Source organism: Miscanthus floridulus, chromosome 2, assembly GCF_019320115.1.
Source record: "Miscanthus floridulus cultivar M001 chromosome 2, ASM1932011v1, whole genome shotgun sequence".
In the NCBI taxonomy this organism is placed as follows: Eukaryota; Viridiplantae; Streptophyta; class Magnoliopsida; order Poales; family Poaceae; genus Miscanthus; species Miscanthus floridulus.
Genome location: NC_089581.1, coordinates 181,526,003 through 181,550,512, shown reverse-complemented (window position 1 = coordinate 181,550,512; position 24,510 = coordinate 181,526,003). Strand labels below are relative to the sequence as shown.

General features: G+C 46.0%; 1 protein-coding gene across 1 annotated transcript; it reads right to left on the bottom strand.

The window, feature by feature from the left end:
* Positions 1 to 340: 340 nt before the first annotated feature.
* Positions 341 to 2,409, bottom strand: LOC136540895 (josephin-like protein). The gene is made up of 2 exons (XM_066532934.1): positions 2,127 to 2,409; positions 341 to 1,322 (listed from the first exon to the last, which is right to left on the bottom strand). Exons 1-2 carry the CDS (start codon positions 2,280 to 2,282, stop codon positions 867 to 869), a joined length of 612 nt encoding a protein of 203 aa, XP_066389031.1. The 5' UTR covers positions 2,283 to 2,409; the 3' UTR covers positions 341 to 866.
* Between the last annotated feature and the right edge of the window lie 22,101 nt (positions 2,410 to 24,510).

Genomic DNA, 24,510 nt, shown 5'->3' with positions numbered 1-24,510 from the left:
TTGCATGAATGTGGTGCAAGGGCGAGGAAAGATGCGGTGCATGGGCGAGGAAAGAAAGTAATTAGTGCAAGGGCGAGGAAAGAAAGTATTAACAGCCTGTTCGGCTGGGGTGAAACGATCGTAAATTTCCAGCTAGAACAATATTTTTCTCTCACACAAACCAGCCAGCAGTACTTCTTCACGAACCAGCCCAGCCAAACGAACAGGCTGTAAATCACCACAGCATCTCCATAACAAGCTCAATAGCATCACCTTCCTAACTCGATATGATGGCATTAAACAACAATGATCTTACAGCTAAATATATTTTATGCTTTGTAATAATTGAAAGACGATGGGATACAGCTCTGCTTATTCCATGGGTATCAACTAGTATAATCTACAGATAATGTTACATATCTTGGTATCCAATAGTACTTACGAACGAACTGACAAATTCTAGGAGCATGCCAGGACAACTTTGTTTCTCCAAAGCATATGACTACAACAGAAGCAACCTCCCCATTAGTTCTGTACAACTCCACGGTAACGTATTCTTGCTGAGAATCGAAGTTCGCTATTTTCATCATTTATCAAGTTAATGTTCTACCTACTGCAGACACCTGGTTGGCAATCCAGTTTCCAGTATATGACATAGACGGGCACAACAATAAATCAAAGGGCCAGCGGAAACACATGAAGTGTATATGTTGCACACTGAACCTTCCATATACCAATCTGTCCATTATGATCAGCAATTAAACCGCAGGGTTTAGGAAATTTCTGCTGTAGGTGTCTGTGATCTCATTAAGATGACAACTCAAAAGTATGGAAAGTCACATAGAAGAGGCTATTTTGGTAGCCTTTTGAGATTTGGGGCAATAGGGTTATTCATCTCGCATCACGACCATGAGTTCTCCACCTTGACTGAGCACACTGTCAAGGAACCCAATCACGTTTTCTCTGTCCTTAAACTGCTTGGGTTCAGAAAGATCACTGTCCAAATTAAACCAGATGCCATCAATGCTTCCAATTGCCACCCAATGCCTGCCAGTCCAGAGCCCCCTGAACCTCCTGATAGGTACATTGATCATCAGGCCTACCAATGCTTCTGCATTCAGATCGATTGATGATGCCCCTTTCCGACGATCATGCCAAACCACTTTCTTCTTTCTAGCTTCTAATGCTGTGATGAGAACATTTACATCATAGTTCCCAGTTATAACATTGTGGTGCGGTTTAAAAATGAATGATAGAGGAGTCCATTGGCCCTTGTTTGGATCATTGAGAACAAGATTTCCAGCAATCCCATCCAACTCAACACGGGTGAAACATTCCTTTTCCTGAACCACAGAAAACATAACTGACACACTTAGTCTACAGAAGTTAGATATAAATATGGCACACCAAAGTAAGAAAGACAGTACATAAAAAAGAAATAAATGGACTGCCGTTTTCAGAGATTTGTGATCTTATAACATATATACTGATATAAGCGAAATAGCAAAACCTTGTATGCAAGTAAATTATAATAATATTTTTTATTTTTAGAAGAACATCCAAGTCCAGGTGCCCAGGTAGCAGGTGAAATCTTTGTGATTCGTGACTTTTTTATATACTTTCGTGAATTCTGACTTGTCCGTGCTTTTGCAGTAATCCAGCCTACATAATCTCTGAAGCACTTTGCAATTTAACACATAACCAATAGAGTTAACGACTCTACATGATCTGTTTCTCCCGGGCTTATATAAATTCATGTTTCACAAGCAAATCTCGCCAGACTTTATTCAACGGGTGGAAAAGAAGTGTGCAAAAAGGATGAGCAGTACACATAAATGTGCGTCCAGATAGCATGATAAACATGCCGTGACCATCCGGATTCGATTCATCCATATATGAATATAAGATAAAGTAGTGAGTGGAGCACGCACAACGCCCAACTACTAACAATTTCAACAAGCAACTCAATCAGTCCCTCTCTGGAAACCGATAGTCACCACTCACCAGGGGCAATTTGGAACTATAGAGGATATGCAGGGATCAAAGGACATATAAAGGAAGTAATAAGCACAACGCGCTAATAGAACATGAGCATGAAGTCAAGGGGATACAGATAATGGTAGAAACTAGAAAGAGATGGGATCTACCTGCATAAGGTTGTTGAGAGCATGGAGGAGACAGAATTGCAGCCTCTGCCTCTCATGATACACCTTGATGATGCCGCCGCCGCTGCCGCTTGCCCCCGCACCAGATCCCGCTCTCGCCTCACCTTGCTTTGCTTCCGATTTGGCTCCCGGCTCCATCCTCCATGCCTCGATGGGGCTGGGTCGCTGCCACGCAGGGACAAACCCTGAAACCCCACAGGTTGCGCGCCCCACTCCGCGTCTCCGTCTGCCCGGCTGTTGCCCGTTATTGTCTGCGCCGGCGCCGTTGCAGCGATATTATACGACCACCCTGAAAGAAACAACAACAACAACAACAGGGTACAATTCTAAGGGGTGTTTAGATCCCACCCAAAATCCAAAATTTTTCAAGATTTCCTGTCACATCGAATCTTGCGGCATATGCATGGAGCAATAAATATAGGTAAAAAGAACAACTAATTGCACAGTTTGCCCGTAATTGACGAGATGAATCTTTTAAGCCTAAATAGTCCATAATTGGACAATTTTTGTCAAATACAAACGAAAGTGCTACAGTATCCATTTTTCAAACTGGAAGGGATCTAAACACCCCCTAATTACATTTAGGTTAAAGTGTCTAAAATTTGACTAAATATATAAAAAAATATTATTAGTAACATATCTAATAACAAATTTAATGATATTTATTTGCTATCATAAATATTGATTTTTTATATATAGTTAATGAACAGATATTTTAACATGTTACTATGCTAAAATTATATTATTTTTATAGATGGAGGGAGTAAGGCCCCGTTTAGTTCCGAAATTTTTTGGCTTTTGGCTACTGTAGCACTTTCGTTTGTATTTGGCAAAAATTGTTCAATTATGGACTATTTAGGCTTAAAAGATTCGTCTCACGATTTCTCGGCTAACTGTGTAATTAGTTTTTTTTCGTCTATATTTAGTACTCCATGCATGTGCCGCAAGATTTGATGTGACGAGAAATCTTGAAAATTTTTGGTTTTTGGCTTGCATCTAAACGGGGCCTAAGTAAAAGTGAACCCCCACTAGCCTAGGAAGTAGGAATCCCCGCTAGGGTTACGAGACATGTCTTTCATATGTTTATAATTAAATTTACTTGATTTTGTCTCGAATTTTCATGCAGATCTCGGTATTTACAAATTACATATTCGGTTCCCTAAACTTGTTTTGATTTTTCATTCATCATGCTATTAAACCTACATCCTCTCTATGGCATCATCGATTCGGGCATCCTTCTTCCATTATTGATCATGTTATTCATGATACCAATTTCGTGTCGTTTGTGATGCTAGTTAACAAGCTAAGAGTCACCAATTACCTTATCTTGATTCTCATAATCTTTCCACTTTCCTTTTAAAATTAGTTTTCCTCATATGTGTGGGGCCTGCACCCAAGTCCATTGGTTGTTTTCAATACTATGTAAGCTTTATCGATGATTCAACAAATTATTATAGAATTATTTTCTCAAAAATAGATTTGAGGTGTTCTAGGTGTTTCTTAATTTTCAACAATACGTTGAACATATCTTTAGCCAAAAAATTTTGAACATACAAATCGATTAGGGTGGTGAATATCGAAGTTAAATGCCTGTTTCCAAAAGTTAGGATTGCTTATCATATTTCTTGTCCTCATGCATACAATCAAAATGGTTTCACTAAACGCAAATGTAGACATATTGTAGAAGTTAGTTTTTCTCTCCTCGTTCAAGCATCCATGCCTCTAAAATTTTGGGTTAAAGCTTTTCTTACTGCTACTTATGTTATAAATCGTACTCCTAGTAAAGTCATTGATTTGTCTACTCTGTTCACTCGGTTGTTTCATGAACAATCGAATTATAACTTTCTTCGTGTTTTTGTTGCGCTTGTTGGTCTAATCTACGCCCTATAACAAGCATAAGCTTGAATTTCGATCCAAACAATGTCCTATAACAAGGGATACAAATGCCTTGTGTAACACCCTCGGTGTTACACCGTAAATCATTTACTAAAACATGTTATGAGCATCATGTTTATGTGTTAATGCACGTAATAAAGTGTGTAGATCAATTTCTATAACTCGAAACGATCAACGGAAATGCGAAATGAAAGTTAATTCCATAGTCATGTTATATCACTTAGGGTTTAAAACCAATTTTTATTAAGCAAAAATGCTATAGAACATGTATGGGATACTTAAATAAAGTTTGAAGTACAAACTTTATAGATGGCAATAAAATACCGGTGGTCGAAAAATGATATTACTAGCTAAGATTTCTAATAGCTTAGAAATAAAAATTGAAATAGAGTTCAACTCATACCTTAGAAAAAATTTGAAGTTTGTTGACGATTAGACATTGCTATGTTTAGCAAACTATTCTGAGGAATTGGGTTAAAGAGCGATGTAGTGCTATAACTTGATTAAGTAGCCTCATATACCATCTTGAGTGTAGTGAAGACCGTTTATGTTTAGGAGTAACGGGTTGGTCGTGGTAGAAGCTTTAAAATCCGTGCACAACATGTTTCTAGGTTGTTTCACTCGCGTGGGCACGGTCACCGTGCGTCAGTGGTCGCCGCCGCCGCGTCGGGCGTTCCACGCGTGCGCACGTTGGCGAGCTCAGTGGTCCACCGTGGGCCGATCGGCCTGGCTGTGCGTTGCCGCTGCCACGCGGCCCAGCGTCCTGGCCACCGTTGCCGCCCTGCCGCACGGACGTCCTGTCCCGTTGCCGTGCTGCTGCTCTGCCCGCACCACTAGCCTCCTTGACCTACAGCTACGTGGTGCCGTGGATGTCGACTCGTCCTGTCGTGCTGCCCCACCGCACGTCACGACGTTGTCGTTGCCATCGCGTCACCGTCTCACTCTCGCCTACCGCTGCACCGCGCTATGCCTCTGGTTCGCCTGGGCTCTGTGCACGTGGGGCCAAACCACCATCGCCAAGCCATTTATGGCACTACAGCGCACGGGCCACGCTGACCTCGAGCGTGTGCCGTCGGCTAGCGTCGGCCGTGGGCCGTACTTGTTGTGCCAGCCACATCACACCAAGGTGCACTCGCCAGCTATCGACCATGTCCTCACCGCCTCCCGTCCTCTCATTTCTCCCCTGCCCGCCTCTGTGCGCCCGACCGCCTCTGTTTTCATCGTCACATCGCGGCCACGGTGAGCCAGGGTGCAGGCACTTGCCTTCAATTTCGCATGCCCATGTTTACGCATTGATGTCCGCGCGCCAACCGTCCCCACCCCGCCCTGAATCGAGCCACGAAGAACTCCAATTTGGAAGTTCCCCCTCCGCCGTGCCATTAAGGCCGGGACCGGCTGTGGCAGAACCACCCGAAATAGCGTACTTACGGAGGCGTTTGTCTTCCACCAGACACTAAGCACCCCGAAAGCAACTACAATGAGCGATGTCCGTCGGGCACACCCCGAGGGAGAACCCGAAAGATCCACATTTTTCCCAAGGATCCAATAATGAAAATGAGTTACAACACAAGTCCATCTCATACATTAGAGTTTTCTTAGAAAGTACATTATTACAATACCAAATACAGAGTGCGGAATGATAAACAGCGGAATATTAAAAGATGACATCTAGCGATAAGATAACGAGGATTTCGTCTGAGCCCACCAGAAGAATCCTCCACATAAGGTACTCCTCAAGCATCACCTGCAACAGGGGTAAATAAACCCTGAGTACACAATGTACTCGCAAGACTTATCCGACCAGTGGGAATACTTTCCCGACTCCAAGGAATATGCTAGGCTTTATGGTTTGCTGGTTCTCTTTTTAGCAAAAAGCAATACTAATAGTGAGTCCTTATTGATACATTATTATCATCAGCCATATTAAGTTTTCATCTAGTCAATCTATATAAGCACCTGTTCTACTTTCAAGCAAGAGTTGAGCAATCGATACTATTCCTTCTCCTTTTTCCACTTACAGTTCTTACTACGGTGCTAAACTGCAGACAAGCCGTACGGAAAACCCGACGATTCGCGAATCAATGTGCCCAGCTAGGTGCCCCGAAGACACACGCCCCGCTTGTACCCTAGGCACAAGCAGGACTAACCCACCACTCTCCTGTCCTGGGTGTCTAGGTCCCCGTCCAAACTTGGACTCTAAGCCCCCGCTTCTGAGTCCCGGACTCAGTGCGGTGCAAGGACCTCCACCACCTCCTCTTCCCATCAGTCGGTACAGAAAGAGCCAGATCTGCGACAAGAGAGCAACAAGTCTTCCCTGCGCCCATACCCAAGTATGTGCTCGAGACAATAATCTGTGACTTGCCTAGAGTCATATGCAACGACCGGTCCTTAATCGATACAGACAGGGAAAAAGTGTAACCGGGCCATGCCCTGTTGGCCGTAGGACACAACCCCTCACACCCACCAGTACCAAATCCACATCCCTGTCCGGTCACCATTTCCCTTTCCATTATTTCATCATGATATCATAGTTTAATCACCTATTTGCGAGTAACGGCAGGTTACTCACGCTACCGACATCCTGAGCATAGCAACTACTCGACCTGTACTAGTAGGACTCATGGTGGATATATTTATGCATATAGTTTCCATAAAATACCTGTAACGTAAAAGCAGATCATATAATATATTCAGTGACCATTTAAAAATAGGAGTTATGCACCGAGGCTTGCCTTGGACAGGTGCTGGGTCAGCAAAGTCAGTACCAATAGGCTCCTAGGCTCCCTCCTGTGCGAAGAGCTCCTCCTCATACTCCTCAATCACCTCGTCGTACTCCGGCTCATCAACGGGTACGAAGTCTACCTGTTCGTGATCTACATGAAATGACGACGCAATGATTAACACTACGGCAACAGAAATTCTCAATGCAAAAGTACCTCTATTAAACTACTAAGTGATATATACCCACTAAGGTCTAAGCTACGTACCAGCACTACTATCAAGTATGAACATGTCATACATTCTCACGGTGACTACGGATACTCCTACTCCTAATGCCAGTTTACGATACGTACACTAAAGCAAGGATAATAACTACTCCATTAAACGACTCGCTCTATGGTTACCAATTTTACAGCAAGTATATAAAGGTCTAAGGACCCTACTATAACAATTTTAAAGCTAAAGCTATTGTCGGTTCACCACAACAATTCTTGCAATTATTGATCGATATAATTCTAAGCTTTCTATCTAAATCTTATGAGCCTACCATCCTAACAGCTAATGGTGAACTAACTGTACTAACAGGTAGATGACATTTTTGCGAACCTAACAAACTTAGTTTCGCTATTTTTGGACAACCATGCAATTTAATACGATTTATCGAAGTTGGATTCATAACATAAAATAAATAAGCATTTCTAATTCCCGGAAATAAGGAAAACTGAAACCTCGGTCGCCGACCCACAATGCGTGGCTCGGCCCAGCGCTCCCTCCCGCCCACGCGCGACAGCAGGCCTTCGCGCGGCCCACGTGGAGGCGCGGCCCAGCCGGCCAATGGCTCGCGGCGGGGACGGCCCGCGCACGAAGGCGATTATGCACGGGCACCCCCGAACTACAATGAATTCGCAGCCAACTCTCAGTCACTATTTCATGAGTCTACGCTTTTACAGCAGCACCCTCTGAACTATTCGTCCTCTCCCCGGTGACGCCCCTACGGCCACCCATGCCCACCAACACGACGAGACTGGCACCGACGATCCACGCCGGCCACCCCAGCCCTCCCCCTACCAAAATAACGAGCCGACACTCACCTATGCGCGAACACGAAGCGCAGGGCGAAGACACGCACCGAGACGTCGCAGCGGGCTCGGACCACGACGGCGGGCACCCTACAAGTACGACGGTGCCGTTCTAGTGAACATCAGCACGGTCGAGGCAAAACAAGTAGCGGACAAGCACCAGTGACTCACCATGGAACCGAAAGGCGCGAAGGATCGATCGGAGATGGCTCAGGCCGAGCCGGCCACATGCGCGCGATGAGTGTGGCAGAGCACGATAATGGCATGGCCATGCCACGGGCTGCACTACGGCAATAGGGCCTAGGCTATGGTGAGCATGGTGACAACCTACTAGAGGAGAGCCTAGTAGCGCTAGGAATTGGACCGAGTTGCTTTGGTGGCGATGATAGCCGACGGCGCAGGCACTCCTGGTCTTAAGGACCCGGAAACTCGCCTTTTCAAAATTAGGACCTATGGCAGAGCTACAGTCGGCTATGCGGGGTCGGTAGGGCAGCAAGCTACCTAGCGGAGTTGGAAATGTGCTCAATTTGAAATGAGGCGCTGCTGCCACGGTGAATTTGACGGAGTCATCACGGCGGGCATGGAGACAGCGGCGGCAGGGGAGGTCATGGCACGGCATGGCTCGTCTGTGGATGTCAACGCAAGGTACCGACGTGCCTGGCCATGGGGAGCATCAGGACATGCTCCAGACAGCCGTTCGCACGGCCGCTGCAGCAAAGCGACAAGACACATCCTGGTGCCGCAGCAGGTAGTGCCAGCCAACGGACACCGTGACACGATGCTGAGGTGACGGTGAAGCAGGCAGTTGTCCAACATGCAAGCAGCCAAGGAAGTCAATGGCGCATACCGAGCGTAGCCGCTGGCGACGCGAACGCGGGACCCGGTGCGACAACGGCCACAACGGGGCAAGGCAAGGCGCTGGCAGAGCACGACCGGTGCCTAGGGCGCAACGCATCGGCTGGCGAGGCAAGCAGCAGTGGGGTAGAGGTCGTAGGTGGGTAGGACACATAGGTCATGCGTGCGCACGGCGTAGTGAGCGCAGCCGAGCGCGGTGGTGGGTTCTGGCCCGCGCGGCAGAGCGCGCTGGCAAGCGAGTGGTGACCGTGCTCAGGACTCAGTTAGGGGCCGTGCATGGTTTTAAAGCGGTTAGAAAACGCGTATGCCGTGTTCCAAACGCTAAGCTAATTGATAGATGCGCAAAGGGGTACAACGAGTCATCAAACATAGTCACGACATTGCGCTACTCCTTAAGCCAATTGTTCTACAAATAATGCCAAAGATGGCTTCGTCGACCTCTTCAAAAACTTACGCGGAGGACGTCGATTCGAATGGTTTCACGTCGAATCCCAAACCCAACCCCTGGGACGTACTCACTAGCCATCCATGTCATCAACCACACATTTTTATCGCCATTCACAAAATGTTTTATAACATTTTGTTTTAACAAGAATTCAATTAAGATAATAAACACGTTATGTGACACGAAACATACATTTGCTTTCCCGTTTCGTAAAAATGTTTCAATGCTAACCATTGATTATAAAACCTATCATACACATATGCACATAATTCAGATGCTTACGAAATGTTTCAGCAAAACATTACAATGTAAGACCAGGGTGTTACAAATCTACCCCCCTAAAACAAAATCTTGACCCGAGATTTCATGTGCCTAGTGTTAGAAAGAGGTAGGGAGTACATTTGGCGCAAAACTAACTATCCGACCTAGAGAGGAGGTGGGGGTAATGCTTTGATAAGTAGCTCTCTTGCTCCCAGGTGGCTTCGTCCTCTGAATGGTTTTGCCATTGTACCTTGTAAAACTTTATCACCCTGTTCCTGGTCACTCTCTCCTTCTCATCCAAGACTTTTATAGGATGCTCCACATAAGACAGATCAGGTTGGAGCGGAAGTCCTTCTATTTCCACAGATTCTTTAGGAACTCATAGGCATTTCTTCAGTTGTGAGACGTGAAATACATTGTGAACTGCCGAGAGAATTTCAGAGAGTTGGAGACGATAAGCAACGGGACCACACTGCTGCAACACCTTGTATGGACCCACATACTGAGGGGCTAACTTGCCATGGATACCAAACCAATGTACCCCTCTCATAGGAGATACCTTGAGATACACATAATCCCCAGCTGCAAATTCCAAAGGTCTTCTTCGCTTGTCTGCGTAAGCCTTCTATCGACTCTGAGCTGACTTCAAGTGTTCACGAATTATATTTATGTTCTCTTGAGACTCCTTTATGAAATTAGGCCTGAAGTACCCATGGTCTCCTACCTCAACCTAGTTTAGTGGTGTCCTATACTTCTGTCCATATAAAGCTTCAAATGGTGCCATACGGATACTCTCCTGATAGCTGTTATTATAAGAAAATTTAGCCAGCTTCAAACACTGATCCCACTTCTCAGGAAAAGAGATGGTACAAGCCCGCAGCATATCCTTGAGCACCTAGTTCACCCTTTTAGTCTGACCATCAGTCTGTGGGTGGTATGCCGAGCTTCTGAGAAGACGAGTACCCAAACACTCCTGGAGTTTCTCCCAGAAACGAGAGACAAAAACTGACCCTCTATCAGAGATGATGGTGAGAGGAACTCCTTGTAGGGTCACAATCCAATCAAAGTATAACTCCGCATACTTCTTGGCATTGTATCTAGTGTCCACCGAAAGGAAGTGGGCAGACTTGGTGAGACGGTCCATAATGACCCAAATAGAATCAAAACCAGAGGAGGTGCGGGGTAAACCCATAATGAAATCTAGGGAAATATCCTCCCATTTCCAAACAGGAATAGGCAAGGGCTGTAGGTACCCAGGAGTACGTAGATGGTCTGCCTTGACTCTACCACAAGTGTCACACTCCACAACAAACTGGGTAATATCTTGCTTCATGTATGACCACCAGTATAGTTTGCGCAGATCATGGTACATCTTGTTGCTACCAGGGTGGATAGACAGCTTGGAATGATGGGCTTCTTTTAAAATCTTTCTTTTTAGCTCTTCATTAGATGGAACCACCAGTCTATTCTTGTATCTCATGACTCCCAGCTCATCAATGATAAAATGAGGTCCACGTCCTTCAGCTAGCAACTTCTTGATGTGAGAAATCTCTTTGGGATCTTCCTTTTGTTCCTGAATAATTTGCTCCAGCAACTCTGAGGTCAATGCAATCTGAGCTAGCACCTCTGTGTGGTGAAGTGACAAGGGTATTTCCTCAACCTGATGCGACTTACAACTTAAGGTATCAGCTACCACATTGGCTTTTCTTGGATGATAGTGGACTTCCAAATTATAATCCTTGATCAACTCTAATCATCTCCTTTGCCTCATGTTCAACTCAGACTGAGTGAAAATATACTTAAGGCTCTTGTGGTCAGTGAAGATATGCACTTTGTTGCCCAACAAATAATGCCTCCAAATCTTCAGAGAGTGAACTACAGTAGCTAGCTCTAAATCATGGGTAGGGTAGTTCACCTCATGCTTCTTCAGTTGGCGCGAAGCATAAGCTATCACACGCCCCTCTTGCATAAGCACACCCCCCAATCCCATCTTCAAGGCATCACAATAAACATCAAAGGACCTCTCAATATCAGGTTGAGCTAATACAGGAGCAGTGGTCAGAAAAGTCTTCAGGGACTGAAAAGCTTCTTCACAAGCTAGACTCCAAACAAACTTAGCTTCTTTCTGTAGCAGCTTAGTCATGGGCTAGGCTATCTTGGAGAAATCAGGGATGAAACACCGATAGTATCCAGCTAGCCCAAGGAACTGACGGATCTGGTGTATAGACCTAGGAGACTTCTAATCTAATACATCTTGCACCTTGCTAGGATCCACAGAAACGCCCTCAGATGTCAACACATGTCCCAAAAACTGCACTCGATCTAACCAAAACTTGCACTTGCTGAATTTAGCATACAACTGGTTCTCCCTTAGTCGAGTCAAGACTATCCGGAGGTGACAGGCATGCTCTTCATCATTCTTGGAATAGATCAAGATGTCATCGATAAATACTACCACAAACTTATCTAACTTCGGCATGAAGACTGAGTTCATTAGGTACATGAAGAAAGACGGGGCATTGGTGAGACCGAAAGACATCACTAGGTACTCATACAACCCATACCTAGTAGAGAAAGCTATCCTTGGTATATCCTGTGGCCTGATCTTGATCTGATGGTAGCCTGATCAGAGATCTATCTTCGAGAACACCTTGGCACTAGCTAACTGATCAAACAAAGTATCTATGCGGGGCAAAGGGTACCTGTTCTTAACTGTTACCGCATTGAGGGGGCAGTAATCCACACACATCCGCAGAGTACCATCCTTCTTCTTCACAAAAATCGCAGGACAACCCCATGGTGAAGAACTTGGGTGGATAAAACCCTTGTCCATCAACTCCTCCAGTTGTTTCTTCAATTCTGCCAGTTCTCTCGGAGCCATGTGGTACAGACGCCTCGAGATAGGAGTAGTACCAGGCTCAAGCTCAATGGAGAATTCTACCTCATGGTCCGGTGGCAATCCAGGAAGATCTTTAGGGAAAACATCTGGGAACTCACATACTACTAGAATGGAGGTAAGATCAGGAACGACTTCAGCATGGGCAGCAACAGGTAAGACTGGTTCTGAGGGTACGATGAGAGATATCCTATCCTCAGAAGAAGGAAGCCATAACTCTACACTTCTTCTCCTCATATCCAATACTACCCCATACACCCATAACCAGTTCATTCCAAGAATAACATCAATGCCTTGCCCAGGCATTATCATGAACTATAGACGGTAAGTGTGGGTGGCTAATACCAAACTTACTGTATCCGTGCAGGTGTTGATGAACATCTGAGAACCCGCAGTACAGATCTTATAGGCATATGGTATAGCCAATAGTGATAAGTTGTGCCACTCTACAAACCCTATGCTCATAAAGGAATGCGATGCACCAGAATCAAACAACACCAAAGCTGGATGGGATTCGATGGTAAACATACCTGCCATAACTGTCTCTTGCTGCACAGCTTGCTGAGCATCCGTGAAGTGCACCTGACCAGACCTGCTGGGCACCTTCCTCTTGATGAAAGTCCTCTTAATAAGCCTAGAATTTGCAGACAACTGAGTTGCCTGCTGCTGAGGACACTCTCTAGCATAGTGGCCATCCTTGCCTCACTTGAAACAAGCACCAGGCTTGTTCCCAAATCCCTGACAAGGTGAGACCTGCTATCCCTAAGCCTGCTGGGGCTGCACCTGCTGTTGAGGTGCCTTGTACTGAGTAGCGGAAGTCTACGATGTCTACTAGGGTGACCAGAACGGAGGCCCGCCGGATGGTTGATGTAACACCCTAAAATTAGCCTTTTTTTGAAATAGAGTTCAAATGATTTATTTATGAATTTTTGCGCACATGAAATATAGGAAAGAAAGATTTTCATTAATTTAAAATTCAACATAAGGTAGTAACATGTGTGAGCATACATGCTGTTGCATCTTATTTATTGTGATGGATGGTGTTGATCCAAAATTCCAAAGTAATTTGGAATGTTTTTGAAAAGGGTTTGAAAATAGCTTTGAAATAAAAGAAAAGAAAGAAAAGAAAATTAGAAAAATAAAAGTATTTTTTAAAGTTGTAAAGTTTGTTTTGGAAAGCCTAACAAAATTGTCCATTTTTATTTGAGTAGGAGGTATAATTGAAACTATACTTGAATTTGTTTGGAATTTGGCTTTGGATTTGAAAACTAGAATTGGAAAAGAATTTGAATTTGAAAAACTCTCTCTTCTTTTTTTTCAGCCTAGACCCAGAATCGGCCCACTCTTTTTCCTCCTCCCCTTGGCCTACTCTGCTTCCCTTCTCGTCGTTGGCCCGCTGCTGGCGGCTCAGCCGCCCCTCCTTTCCCCTCCTTCCCAGCCTACTGGCGGCCTAGTCCCACACGCCTCTTCCTCTAGCGCACGCCCGCACCGCATCGGCCTTCCCGCGTGGCCCGCTCGGCCTGCTCTGCTCGGCAGCCTAGTTCACGTGTGCGCCTGGCTTGCTCCGCAACGGCATAGCTAGGCAGCCCGCTCGCTTTGGCCAATCACCGCGCGCCTATGGCCTGCCTCGCGCAAGCGCCCAGCCTCCTCGACCTTCAAGGCCGTGGCCTAGCCCCGCACCCCGGTCCTTCACCGCGTGTCTACGCCCTCCTACATGAGCCGTCCGCTCCCTCACTGTGCCATGGGACCCGCTCGTCAGCGCGCACTGCACACGCCCGCCGCTCTCTCCCCTTTCCCTCTCGCTGCGACTTGGCCCCATCCGTTAGCCACGCCTGCCTTCTTCCTTTCCTTCTTCCCCGATGCCCCTTTCCTTTCTCTACCCGTCGATCGCGCAGCCCCAAACGGCAAGCCACCCGCGCCTGTTTGGAAAGGGACCAATCTTTCCCAGCGCCCCGCTCCCCCTTCCTTCTACGCCACGCCGTCCGCTGTCTATAAAGCCGAGCTGCACCCCTCCTTCTCCCCTTTCCTCTGCCCCTTCCCCTGTTCGCCGCTCGAAGCTAGCCACAGCCATCGTAGCTCCACCGCTCCAGTGCGCTATCCTCGTCGCTGACATGCCCATAAGCACCACCATTCTCCCCCGCGCTCGTAGATCATCGTCGTCGATGACCCGTGCCCTCGGAGCCTTCCCGAACGCCAAGCTCCCTTCCTAACGATTCGCAGTGAGCTTCTTCACCTCTCCATGCCTCCCGTTCATCGTATTGTGCCCTTAAATGCCGTAGCAGTGAGTTGTCGACCCACCGGCCATGGTGCTGCCGTGGGCTCGGTACCCCGATGCGTTCCCCACCTAAGGTTTGTGCTCCATTGAATCCGTGAGCCCTCGTGCTACGCGGCCGTATGCTCAGTCTGACCTGGGGAGGTCCAGAATGCCCCCTCCGATGCCCGCCGCCAAGCTCGGTTTGCCGCTGGCCATGGCGTCCTCACCGGTGGGACTGTGCAGCCGCCATGGTTCGCCTGCACTCACCTATGCCACCGGATCATGGATGAACGGCCACGATTAGAAGACACCGGTCCGGTGTGTAACTGGTCCACCGTGGACCCGTGGACACGGTCCACAGCGACGCGTCAGCACTGGCCCGCGCACACATGGTGAACCGCACCAATCACGTGCTGCCGCGTGTCACCCAGTCAGCAGCCATGAGTCAAACCACAGTCAAGCCTTGCACGGTTTGCAATTTAGCCCCCATGTTTTCCAGTAATCAACCCGCAATCCAATCAGTTCAAAATAATTTCTTTTAGGCCCTATTTTTATTCACTTTAGACCCTATGTTTTCCAAAAATAGTATGCCCAGTCCAAAATACATTTAAATTCAGATTTTTAATTGTTTTAATTCAAATTTGAGTTCAAATATTTACAGAAATGCCATTGAACCTTATTTCATGCGTAACTTTTGTGTTTTGAGTCTGATTTGATCTATTCAAATTGCATTAGGATCGTATTTATGTATTCTACATGTTTATACAACTGTTAGGCATGTTTTCAACACTTGAAATTCATGAGTAGATTTAATCTATTATTAAAGTAAAACTTGTTTAAATCGTAACTTACTCATTTCAACTCCGAAATAGTCCATTCAAGTTGCGTTTGTTTCATAACGATGAGATCTACGTATTAGTAATGATGTTTACTACATTACTATTTCATAAAAATTATAGTTTATATCATATCTTGATTAAAGATTATGTAACTGGGTTTTATACATAAAATATGATTTGTTTTACTTTTGTTTTATAATTTAAATCTAAAATTGACTTAATTCAATCCATATTGTTTATAAAATATCTTTTGTACATGAATTTATATAGTTAACATAAATGAAGCCTATAGTTTTCTTTTCCACGTATTGAGTAAATCTCTCGGTAGTTGTAACTTTTCAACCGTAGCTTCGATTAGCGTGCTTCTCGCGACTATGTGATCGTAGCGATACGTAGAATCGTATTTTAATCTCTTTTACTTATTTTTTCTATGATTGGTGTACTATTCTAATATAGATGCAACTGTATACTATGCATGTATGTGTATGGATGTTTGTGTGGTGTTCTATGATTGTCCAGTCGGTGAGATACACGTGGTGATCTAGAAGAAGAAGAAAGACATCAAAGAATAAAGCTTACCGAAGGATCGGTGTGTAAGGCAAGTATAGCATGGGATTATCCTTGTTACCTATTCACATTTAAACACTTAATTCATATTGCATGTGTCTCCCTTGTTACCATTAAGGATATCCTAGATATTTGATAACGTGTACCTTGATACCTCTGGGATATTGCATGGGATAGTTTTTGCTAGTGCTTAATCAAAACCATGATCTTGTAACTTGACTAATGATATATGTAATAAACATTAAAACATGACTTTTTAGTAACATGGAAACATGGGGCTGGAGTGTTTAGATGCTTTAGATTCCTCTCCCTAAGGACTTATCTGTAAGCGATCATCCGAGACTTACAGTACAGCTGTGAGGGCCATATGGCTCTGGCTTTAGCTCAGTATGAGGATCTTTGCTAGCTTGTTAGTGGTTACCTTTGAGGCGTAGGGTATGTTTCCTTTGCTGCTGGGAAGTGTGTACCGTGCTGCGATGCCCACGCGTGCCACTCCTAGAGATGGGCCACATACGCCTAGCGGCCCTAACTTGTTAGACGAATCTTTTGAAAGGCTTCATAGTGAACCCTGCCGACCTTCCTTGGAAGTGGGTCAAGAGAATAGCTACCTTGGGCGAAAGGGTAAATCACAACTCACAGTGAACGTGTACAAACTCTACAGAGTATAAAACTATTATAATAGCCATGCTCACGGACACGAGCGGCCTTGGACCCTTATGGAATAGAGATGATCACTAATGGATAATGATGATGCTAATAATTGATTGTTTATGCTATACATTAATCATGTTTACCTGATCATGTGTTTATGGGAATGATAAATTCTTTGCTACTCATTTGCTTAAAAAGATGACCTATTAAAGCTAATCGCAGTTAAACCAGTGTCAGCCTTTGAGCCTCATGAACCCCATGATATAATTATTAAGTACGACATATACTTACACTTGTTTTACTTTTCTATACATTGGATAAAAATCCCGGATGGGTACCAGATTGCCAGTCTAGAAGAGTTAGGCTTGTGGTCAACCAGTCAGTCGTCCCTGTGGATTTGGAGTCTTCACCAGAAGATCAGAGTCAACTTTCCGCTATCTATACTCTGAGGGTACTTTTCTTTTACTAATATGTTATTTAATAAGTATTGTCTCTTGATATTATCCTTATTTGTGGCTATATGTGAGATTTGACTTTCTAGGCTCACATATAGTGTGTATCTGGTTTTGTCTTTAAAACCAGGTGCTACAGTTGATAGGGCCCCCGCCTAACAATTTGCACCTTCTGAGTATGAGGATGGCTGGAGGATCTAGCTACCACCCGCTTCCACTTCCAATCCACCTGAGATGCCCGCTAAAAACCCTTAAGAGCAATGGCGGCGTTCATCAGTGCACCAAAGGTCTGATAGTTCCCTAGGTACAGTTTCTCCTGAAGAGCAGGAGTGAGACCGCGAAAGAAGCGATCCCTCTTCTTGTCATCTGTGTCCACCTGACTACCAGCATACTGAGCCAAGTGGTTAAACTGGGTCACATACTCCATTACCGTCCTGCTCCCCTGACGCAGCTCCATGAACTCGGTCGCCTTCTGGTGGATAACACCAGCAGGTATAAAGAACTCGCGGAAGGTGGTGGAGAACTCCTGCCATGTTGCCAGGTGATCCGGCAACTCCGTAGCCTAGAAAGTCTCCCACCAGGCACCCATGGACCCCAAAAGCTGCTAGGATGCAAAGTGCATCTTCTGCTCGTTGGCCACTCCGAGCAGCCAAAACTTTTGCTCTAGCATGTGAAGCCAGTGCTCTGCCTCCAACGGATCGTCCGATGGTGTGAACGTGGGCAGGTGGGTCTTGAGGAAGTCCTGGTAAGAGGACTGTCCCTCAGGACGGTGAGCACCACCCCCATTCCCACCGTTACCCCAGGTACTCCATGGGCAAGACCCATGACGGCCTGTGCCATAATCTCCATGGCACGAGCTATCTCCTATCGAGCAATGGCTGACTCCTGGCGAGTAGCCAACAACTCCACCATGACCTCCACGGTGGACAGCGGCGGAGGCGGTGGTGGCGGCGAGAAAGGATGAGGAACCAAAGGTGGAACCTCCCGAGCTCCCTCGTTGTCACGCTCAAAGGCTCGAGCACTGTCACCATGGCCCTCGTTGGCCGCTCCTGAACTGGTGCTCCCATGTCTGGACCTTAGATTCATCTGTAAGAGAGATGAACCATCCATTAGGACACCTTCCCGATCAGGATCCAGGGATTAAAGAAATGGCAGCACATTTATTAAAGCATTCATTAAGTTAGTTCTACAAATTTACTACTTTCATTATACGTGAAGGGGAATTCCTAGTTCAAGTAAGATGCTATTATATGATGCATGCTTCGACCTATACGTTCACTCAAGCCGGAATATAGCAGTGTTCATAACATTTTCGGCACATCGCACACTCACTTTTCGTATACTAAGCGATTTCTTACGTCACGTAAGTCAGTGTACCTACAGAAAACTGATTTGATAAAACTAGTGCCGCTATCCTAGATACACCATATAGTTAGGGCATTATACTTATATAACTCACTTAATTGCATCCTATTTTTCATAAACTTTTGTTGGTCAAACTTTTAGTTTTGTAAAAGAGTGAGGAAACTCGTGACCATTATTGGCTCTGGTACCAACTGTGGTAGAACCACCTGAAATAGCATACTTACAGAGGCGCTCGTCTTCCACCAGACACTAAGCACCCCGAAAGCAACTACAACAAGCGGTGTCTGTCAGGCACACCCCAAGGGAGAACCCAAAAGATCCACATTTTCCCCAAGGATCCAATAATGAAAATGAGTTACAACACAAGTCCATCTCATACATTAGAGTTTTCTTAGAAAGTACATTATTACAATACCAAATACAGAGTGTAGAATGATAAACAGCGGAATATTAAAAGATGACATCTAGCGATAAGATAACGAGGATTTCGTCTGAGCCCACCAGAAGAATCCTCCACACAAGGTACTCCTCTAGCATCACCTACAATAGGGGTAAATAAACCCTAAGTACACAATATACTCACAAGACTTATCCGACCAGTGGGAATACTTTCCCAACTCCAAGGAATATGCTAGGCTTTATGGTTTGCTAGTTCTCTTTTTAGCAAAAAGCAATACTAATAGTGAGTCCTTATTGATACATTATTATCATCAGCCATATTAAGTTTTCATCTAGTCAATCTATATAAGAACCTATTCTACTTTCAAGCAAGAGTTGAGCAATCGATACAGTTCCTTCTCCTTTTTCCACTAACAGTTCTTACTACGATGCTAAACCATAGACAAGCCGTACCGGATAACCCGGCGATTCATGAATCAATGTGCCCAGCTAGGTGCCCCGAAGACACATGCCCTGCTTGTACCCTAGGCACAAGCAGGATTAACCCACCACTCTCCTGTCCCGGGTGTCCAGGTCCCTGTCCAAACTTGGACTCCAAGCCCCCGCCTCTGAGTCTCGGACTCGGTGCGGTGCAAGGACCTCCACCACCTCCTCTTCCCATTAGTCGGTCCAGAAAGAGCCAGATCCACGACAAGAGAGTAGCAAGTCTTCCCTGCGCCCATACCCAAGTATGTGCTCGGGACAATAATCTGTGACTTGCCTAGAATCATATGCAATGACCGGTCCTTAATCGACATAGACAGGGAAAAAGTGTAACCGGGCCATGCCCTGTTGGCCGCAGGACACAACCCCTCACACCCACCAGTACCAAATCCACATCCTTGTCCGATCACCATTTTCTTTTCCATTATTTCATCATGATATCATAGTTTAATCACCTATTTGCGAGTAACGGCAAGTTACTCATGCTACCGATATCCTGAGCATAGCAACTACTCGACCTGTACTAGTAGGACTCATGGTGGATATATTTATGCATATAGTTTCCATAAAATGCCTATAACGTAAATGCCAATCATATAATATATTCAGTGACATTTAAAAATAGGGGTTATGCACCGGGGCTTGCCTTGGGTAGGTGCCGGGTCAGCAAAGTCAGTACCAACAGGCTCCTAGGCTCCCTCCTATGTGAAGAGCTCCTCCTCGTACTCCTCGATCACCTCATCATACTCCGGCTCACCGATGGGTACGAAGTCTACCTGTTCGTGATCTACATGAAATGATGATGCAATGATTAACACTACGGCAACAGAAATTCTCAATGCAAAAGTACCTCTATTAAACTACTAAGTGATATCTACCCACTAAGGTCTAAGCTATGTACTAGCACTACTATCAAGTATGAACGTGTCATACATTCTCATGGTGACTACGGATACTCCTACTCCTAATGCTAGTTTACGATACATACACTAAAGCAAGGATAGTAACTACTCCATTAAACGACTCACTCTATGGTTACCAATTTTACAGCAAGTATATAAAGGTCTAAGGACCCTACTGTAACAATTTCAAAGCTAAACCTATTGTCGGTTCACCACAACAATTCTTGCAATTATTGATCGATATAATTCTAAGCTTTCTATCTAAATCTTATGAGCCTACCATCCTAACAACTAATGGTCAACTAACTATACTAACAGGTAGATGATATTTTTGCAAACCTAACAAACTTAGTTTCGCTATTTTTGGACAACCATGCAATTTAATACGATTTATCAAAGTTGGATTCATAACATAAAATAAATAAGCACTTCTAATTCCCAGAAATAAGGAAAACCGAAACCTCGGTCGCCGACCCACAACGCGTGGCTCGGCCCAGCGCTCCCTCCCGCCCACGCACGATAGCAGGCCTTCGCGCGGCCCACGTGGAGGCGCGGCCCAGCCGGCCAACGGCCTGCGGCGGGGATGGCCCACGCACGAAGGCGATTATGCATGGGCACCCCCGAACTACAATGAATTCGCAGCCAACTCTAAGTCACTATTTCATCAGTCTACGCTTTTACAGCAGCACCCTCCGAACTATTCGTCCTCTCCCCAGTGACACCCCTACGGCCACCCGCACCCACCGGCGCGACGGGACTGGCACCAATAATCCACGCCGGCCACCCCAGCCCTCCCCCTACCAAAATAACGAGCCGACACTCACCTATGTGTGAACGCGAAGTGCAAGGCAGAGACACACGCACCGAGACATTGTAGCGGGCTTGGACCACAACGGCGGGCACCCTGCAAGTACGGCAGTGCCATTCCGGTGAACATCAGCATGGCCGAGGCAAAACAAGTAGCGGATGAGCACCAGCGACTCACCACGGAACCGAAAGACGCGAAGGATCGATTGGAGATGGCTCAGGCCGAGCTAACCATGTGCGCGTGATGAGTACGGCAGAGCACGACAATGGCATGGCTGCGCCATTGGCTGCACTATGGCGGTAGGGCCTAGGCTGTGGTGAGCATGGTGACAACCTACTGGAGGAGAGCCTAGTAGCGCTAGGAATTGGACCGAGCTGCTTTGATGGCACGGCATGGCTCGTCTACGGATGTCAACGCAAGGTATCAACGTGCCTAGCCATGGGGAGCATCAGGATGTGCTCCAGACAGCCGTCCGCATGGCCGCTACAGCAAAGCAACGAGACGCGTCCTGACACCACAGTGGGTAGTGCCAGCCAACGGACACCGCGACACGATGCCGAGGTGACGGTGAAGCAGGCAGTTGTCCAGCACGCAAGCAGCCAAGGAAGTCAATGGCGCATACCGAGCATAGCTGCTGGCGACGTGAACGCGGGACCCGGTGTGACAATGGCCACAACGGGGTAGGGCAAGGCGCTGGCAGAGCACGGCCGGTGGCTAGGGCGCAATGCGTCAGCTAGTGAGGCGAGCAGCAGTGGGGCAGAGGTCGTAGGCGGGTAGGACACATAGGTCATGCACGCACACGGCACAGTGAGTGTAGCCAGGCGCGGTGGTGGGTTCTGGCTCGTGCGGAAGAGCGTGCTGGCAAGCGGGTGGTGACCACGTTTAGGACTCAGTTAGGGGCCGTGCACGGTTTTAAAGTGGTTAGAAAACACGTACGCCGTGTTCCAAACGCTAAGCTAATTGCTAGATGCACAAAGGGGTACAGCGAGTCATCAAACACAGTCACGACATTGCGCTACTCCTTAAGCCAATTGTTCTACAAATAATGCCAAAGATGGCTTCGTCGACCTCTTCAAAAACTTACGTGGAGGACGTCGATTCAAATGGTTTCACGTCGAATCCCAAACCCAACCCCCAGGACGTACTCGCTAGCCATCCATGTCTTCAACCGCACATTTTTATCGCCATTCGCAAAACATTTTATAACATTTTGTTTTAACAAGAATTCGATTAAGATAATAAACACGTTATGTGACACGAAACACAACATTTGCTTTCCCATTTCATAAAAATGTTTCAATGCCAACCATTGATTATAAAACCTGTCATACACATATGCACATAATTCAGATGCTTACGAAATGTTTTAACAAAACATTACAATGTAACACCAGGGTGTTACACCGGCCATGGTCGAGGGTAGCCACGCACCGCTCCACCCCTCGTCAATCCATCTACACCACGAACTCCGCCTCCACCTCCACTTCACCCTGCACACCTCACTTGCACCTCTACCACCTCACCATAGCCATTGATGTGGCCACGCCATCTTGGAGCACCGCCGCATCCCACCACCCGCACGTGGCCAGCCCTATTCAGGGAACCTTTAGCCAAACCACCACCATAGCCGCAACTAGGGTAATATAGTGATGCTATAGCACTGGCTAGTTCACCTCGCGGTGGCTTAGGGTGGCCGGCATGGCCACACCACTATCGCGCATGGCCGCACACCATGGTCACCACTTCTGCGAGCTCCGCTGCTTCTGTAACCTAGGCTAGTGTAGGTGCTAGGGTTGTAGACGGGGGTCGGCCCATTAGTGGAGCCAGCATGGGTCCTAGCTGGCCGGTGTGGCCATCCAATGCCATCGTCGCCGTGCCGGCGAGTGCACGGGTGGCCGAGGGCCTCACCATTGTAAAGAGGAGAAAGGTCCGAGGATTCTTTTGCATAAGTGCTGTCTCTAGGAATAGTAACATGGACTGTGGGTTAGTTTGCCTAGAGTTTAGGTGCGTTTTTGCATATGTGTCGCGCACGCGGGCCTCCCCCGCTGCGGGCCGCCTTCACATGTGTGTGGGCCGCACCGTTCGTTAGTGGGCCACGCGGGTTGAATTCATTTTTCCTTTTTCTAGAAAATAGAAATAGGTTTTATTTTTAGATTCTAAGCTAGACTTTGAAAAATCATATCAATTCACATGGACGTCCAAAATGATGAAATAAATTCTATTTAGTTCCTAAAAATATTGTCTATCTGATGGTATGATTAGTGGATACATGTCTGACTTGATGCTTAGGTATATTAATTCATTTGAAAGAGCTTAGTATTATTAGGTTAATATTTGTAGGAATTTTTGTGGCAAATGGGTAATAGTTTTGTCCATGAAATTTTTACAGTAGGTTCATTGTATTATTATGTGCTCACTATAATTTTTGTAGCCTTAGAATATGTTGAGAAATATGGTAGCTAAGTACTCCTTGTTGCAGTATATAGGAAATCGTTAATAAGATTAAGAATATATTTTAGTTGTTAAGTAGCACTTGTAGGCGAAACCCTGTTGGTTTGACGGAAATGATGATTAGCTTGGTATCTTAGTCATTAGAGCTAGCTTAGTGGCTTAGTAGATGTATTCTTATTTTAAGAACTACTATTGCCTTAATATTGAGCGTTGCATCGTTATTGCATGCATGTAGAAAATGAGTTGATGGAGTTCATGATCGAGGGCGAGCAGGAGTACAAGGAGGTGATTGAAGAGTACGAGGAGGAGATCCTCATTCAGGAGGTCCCAGAGCCACCACAGACCAACTGAGCTGACATCGCACATGCCCAAGGCAAGCCCCGGTGCATAACCCTTATTTTGAATAATCACTGGAAATATATATATGATGTCCATTTACGTTATAGGAGTTATATTGAAACTACATGCATAGATATTTCTACCTATGAGTCCTACTAGCTTAGGTCGAGTAGCTGCTATGCTTAGGTTTTTCGGTAGCATGAGTAACCTGCTGTTACTCACAATAGGTGATTATTATTATCACTCTCATGATAAAATGGTGAAAGCAAAAATGGAGACCGGGCAGGGATATGGTATGGGTATTGGTGGGTGTAAGAGGTTGTGTCCCGTGACCAATGGGGCATAGTTTGATTACACTATTTTTCCTGCCCGTGTCGATTAAGGACCGGCCATTGTATTGTGTTCTAGGCAAGTCATAGACTTATGATCCTGAGCACATACTTGTTTTTGGGAGCTGGGAAGGCTTGTTGCTCTCTTGTCATGGGTTTTGGCTCTTTCTAGACCGACTGATTGGAGGCAGAGATGGTGGAGGTCTAAGCACCACACTGAGTCTGGAACTCATGTGTGGGAGCTTGGAGTCCAAGTTTGAACGGGGACATAGACCCCTTGACAAGAGAGTGGTGGGTTGGTCCTGCTTGTGCCTGGGGTACAAGCGGGGCATGTGTTTTAGGGTACCTAGCTAGGCACATTAATTCACAAATTG

Bases quoted from the DNA above. Each gene is read 5' to 3' on its own strand.
- LOC136540895 (XM_066532934.1), bottom strand. From the start codon at position 2,282: ATGGAGCCGGGAGCCAAATCGGAAGCAAAGCAAGGTGAGGCGAGAGCG. The intron at 1,323-2,126 runs GTAGATCCCATC...TCTGTGGTTCAG, and splicing joins CTCTCAACAACCTTATGCAG to GAAAAGGAATGTTTCACCCG.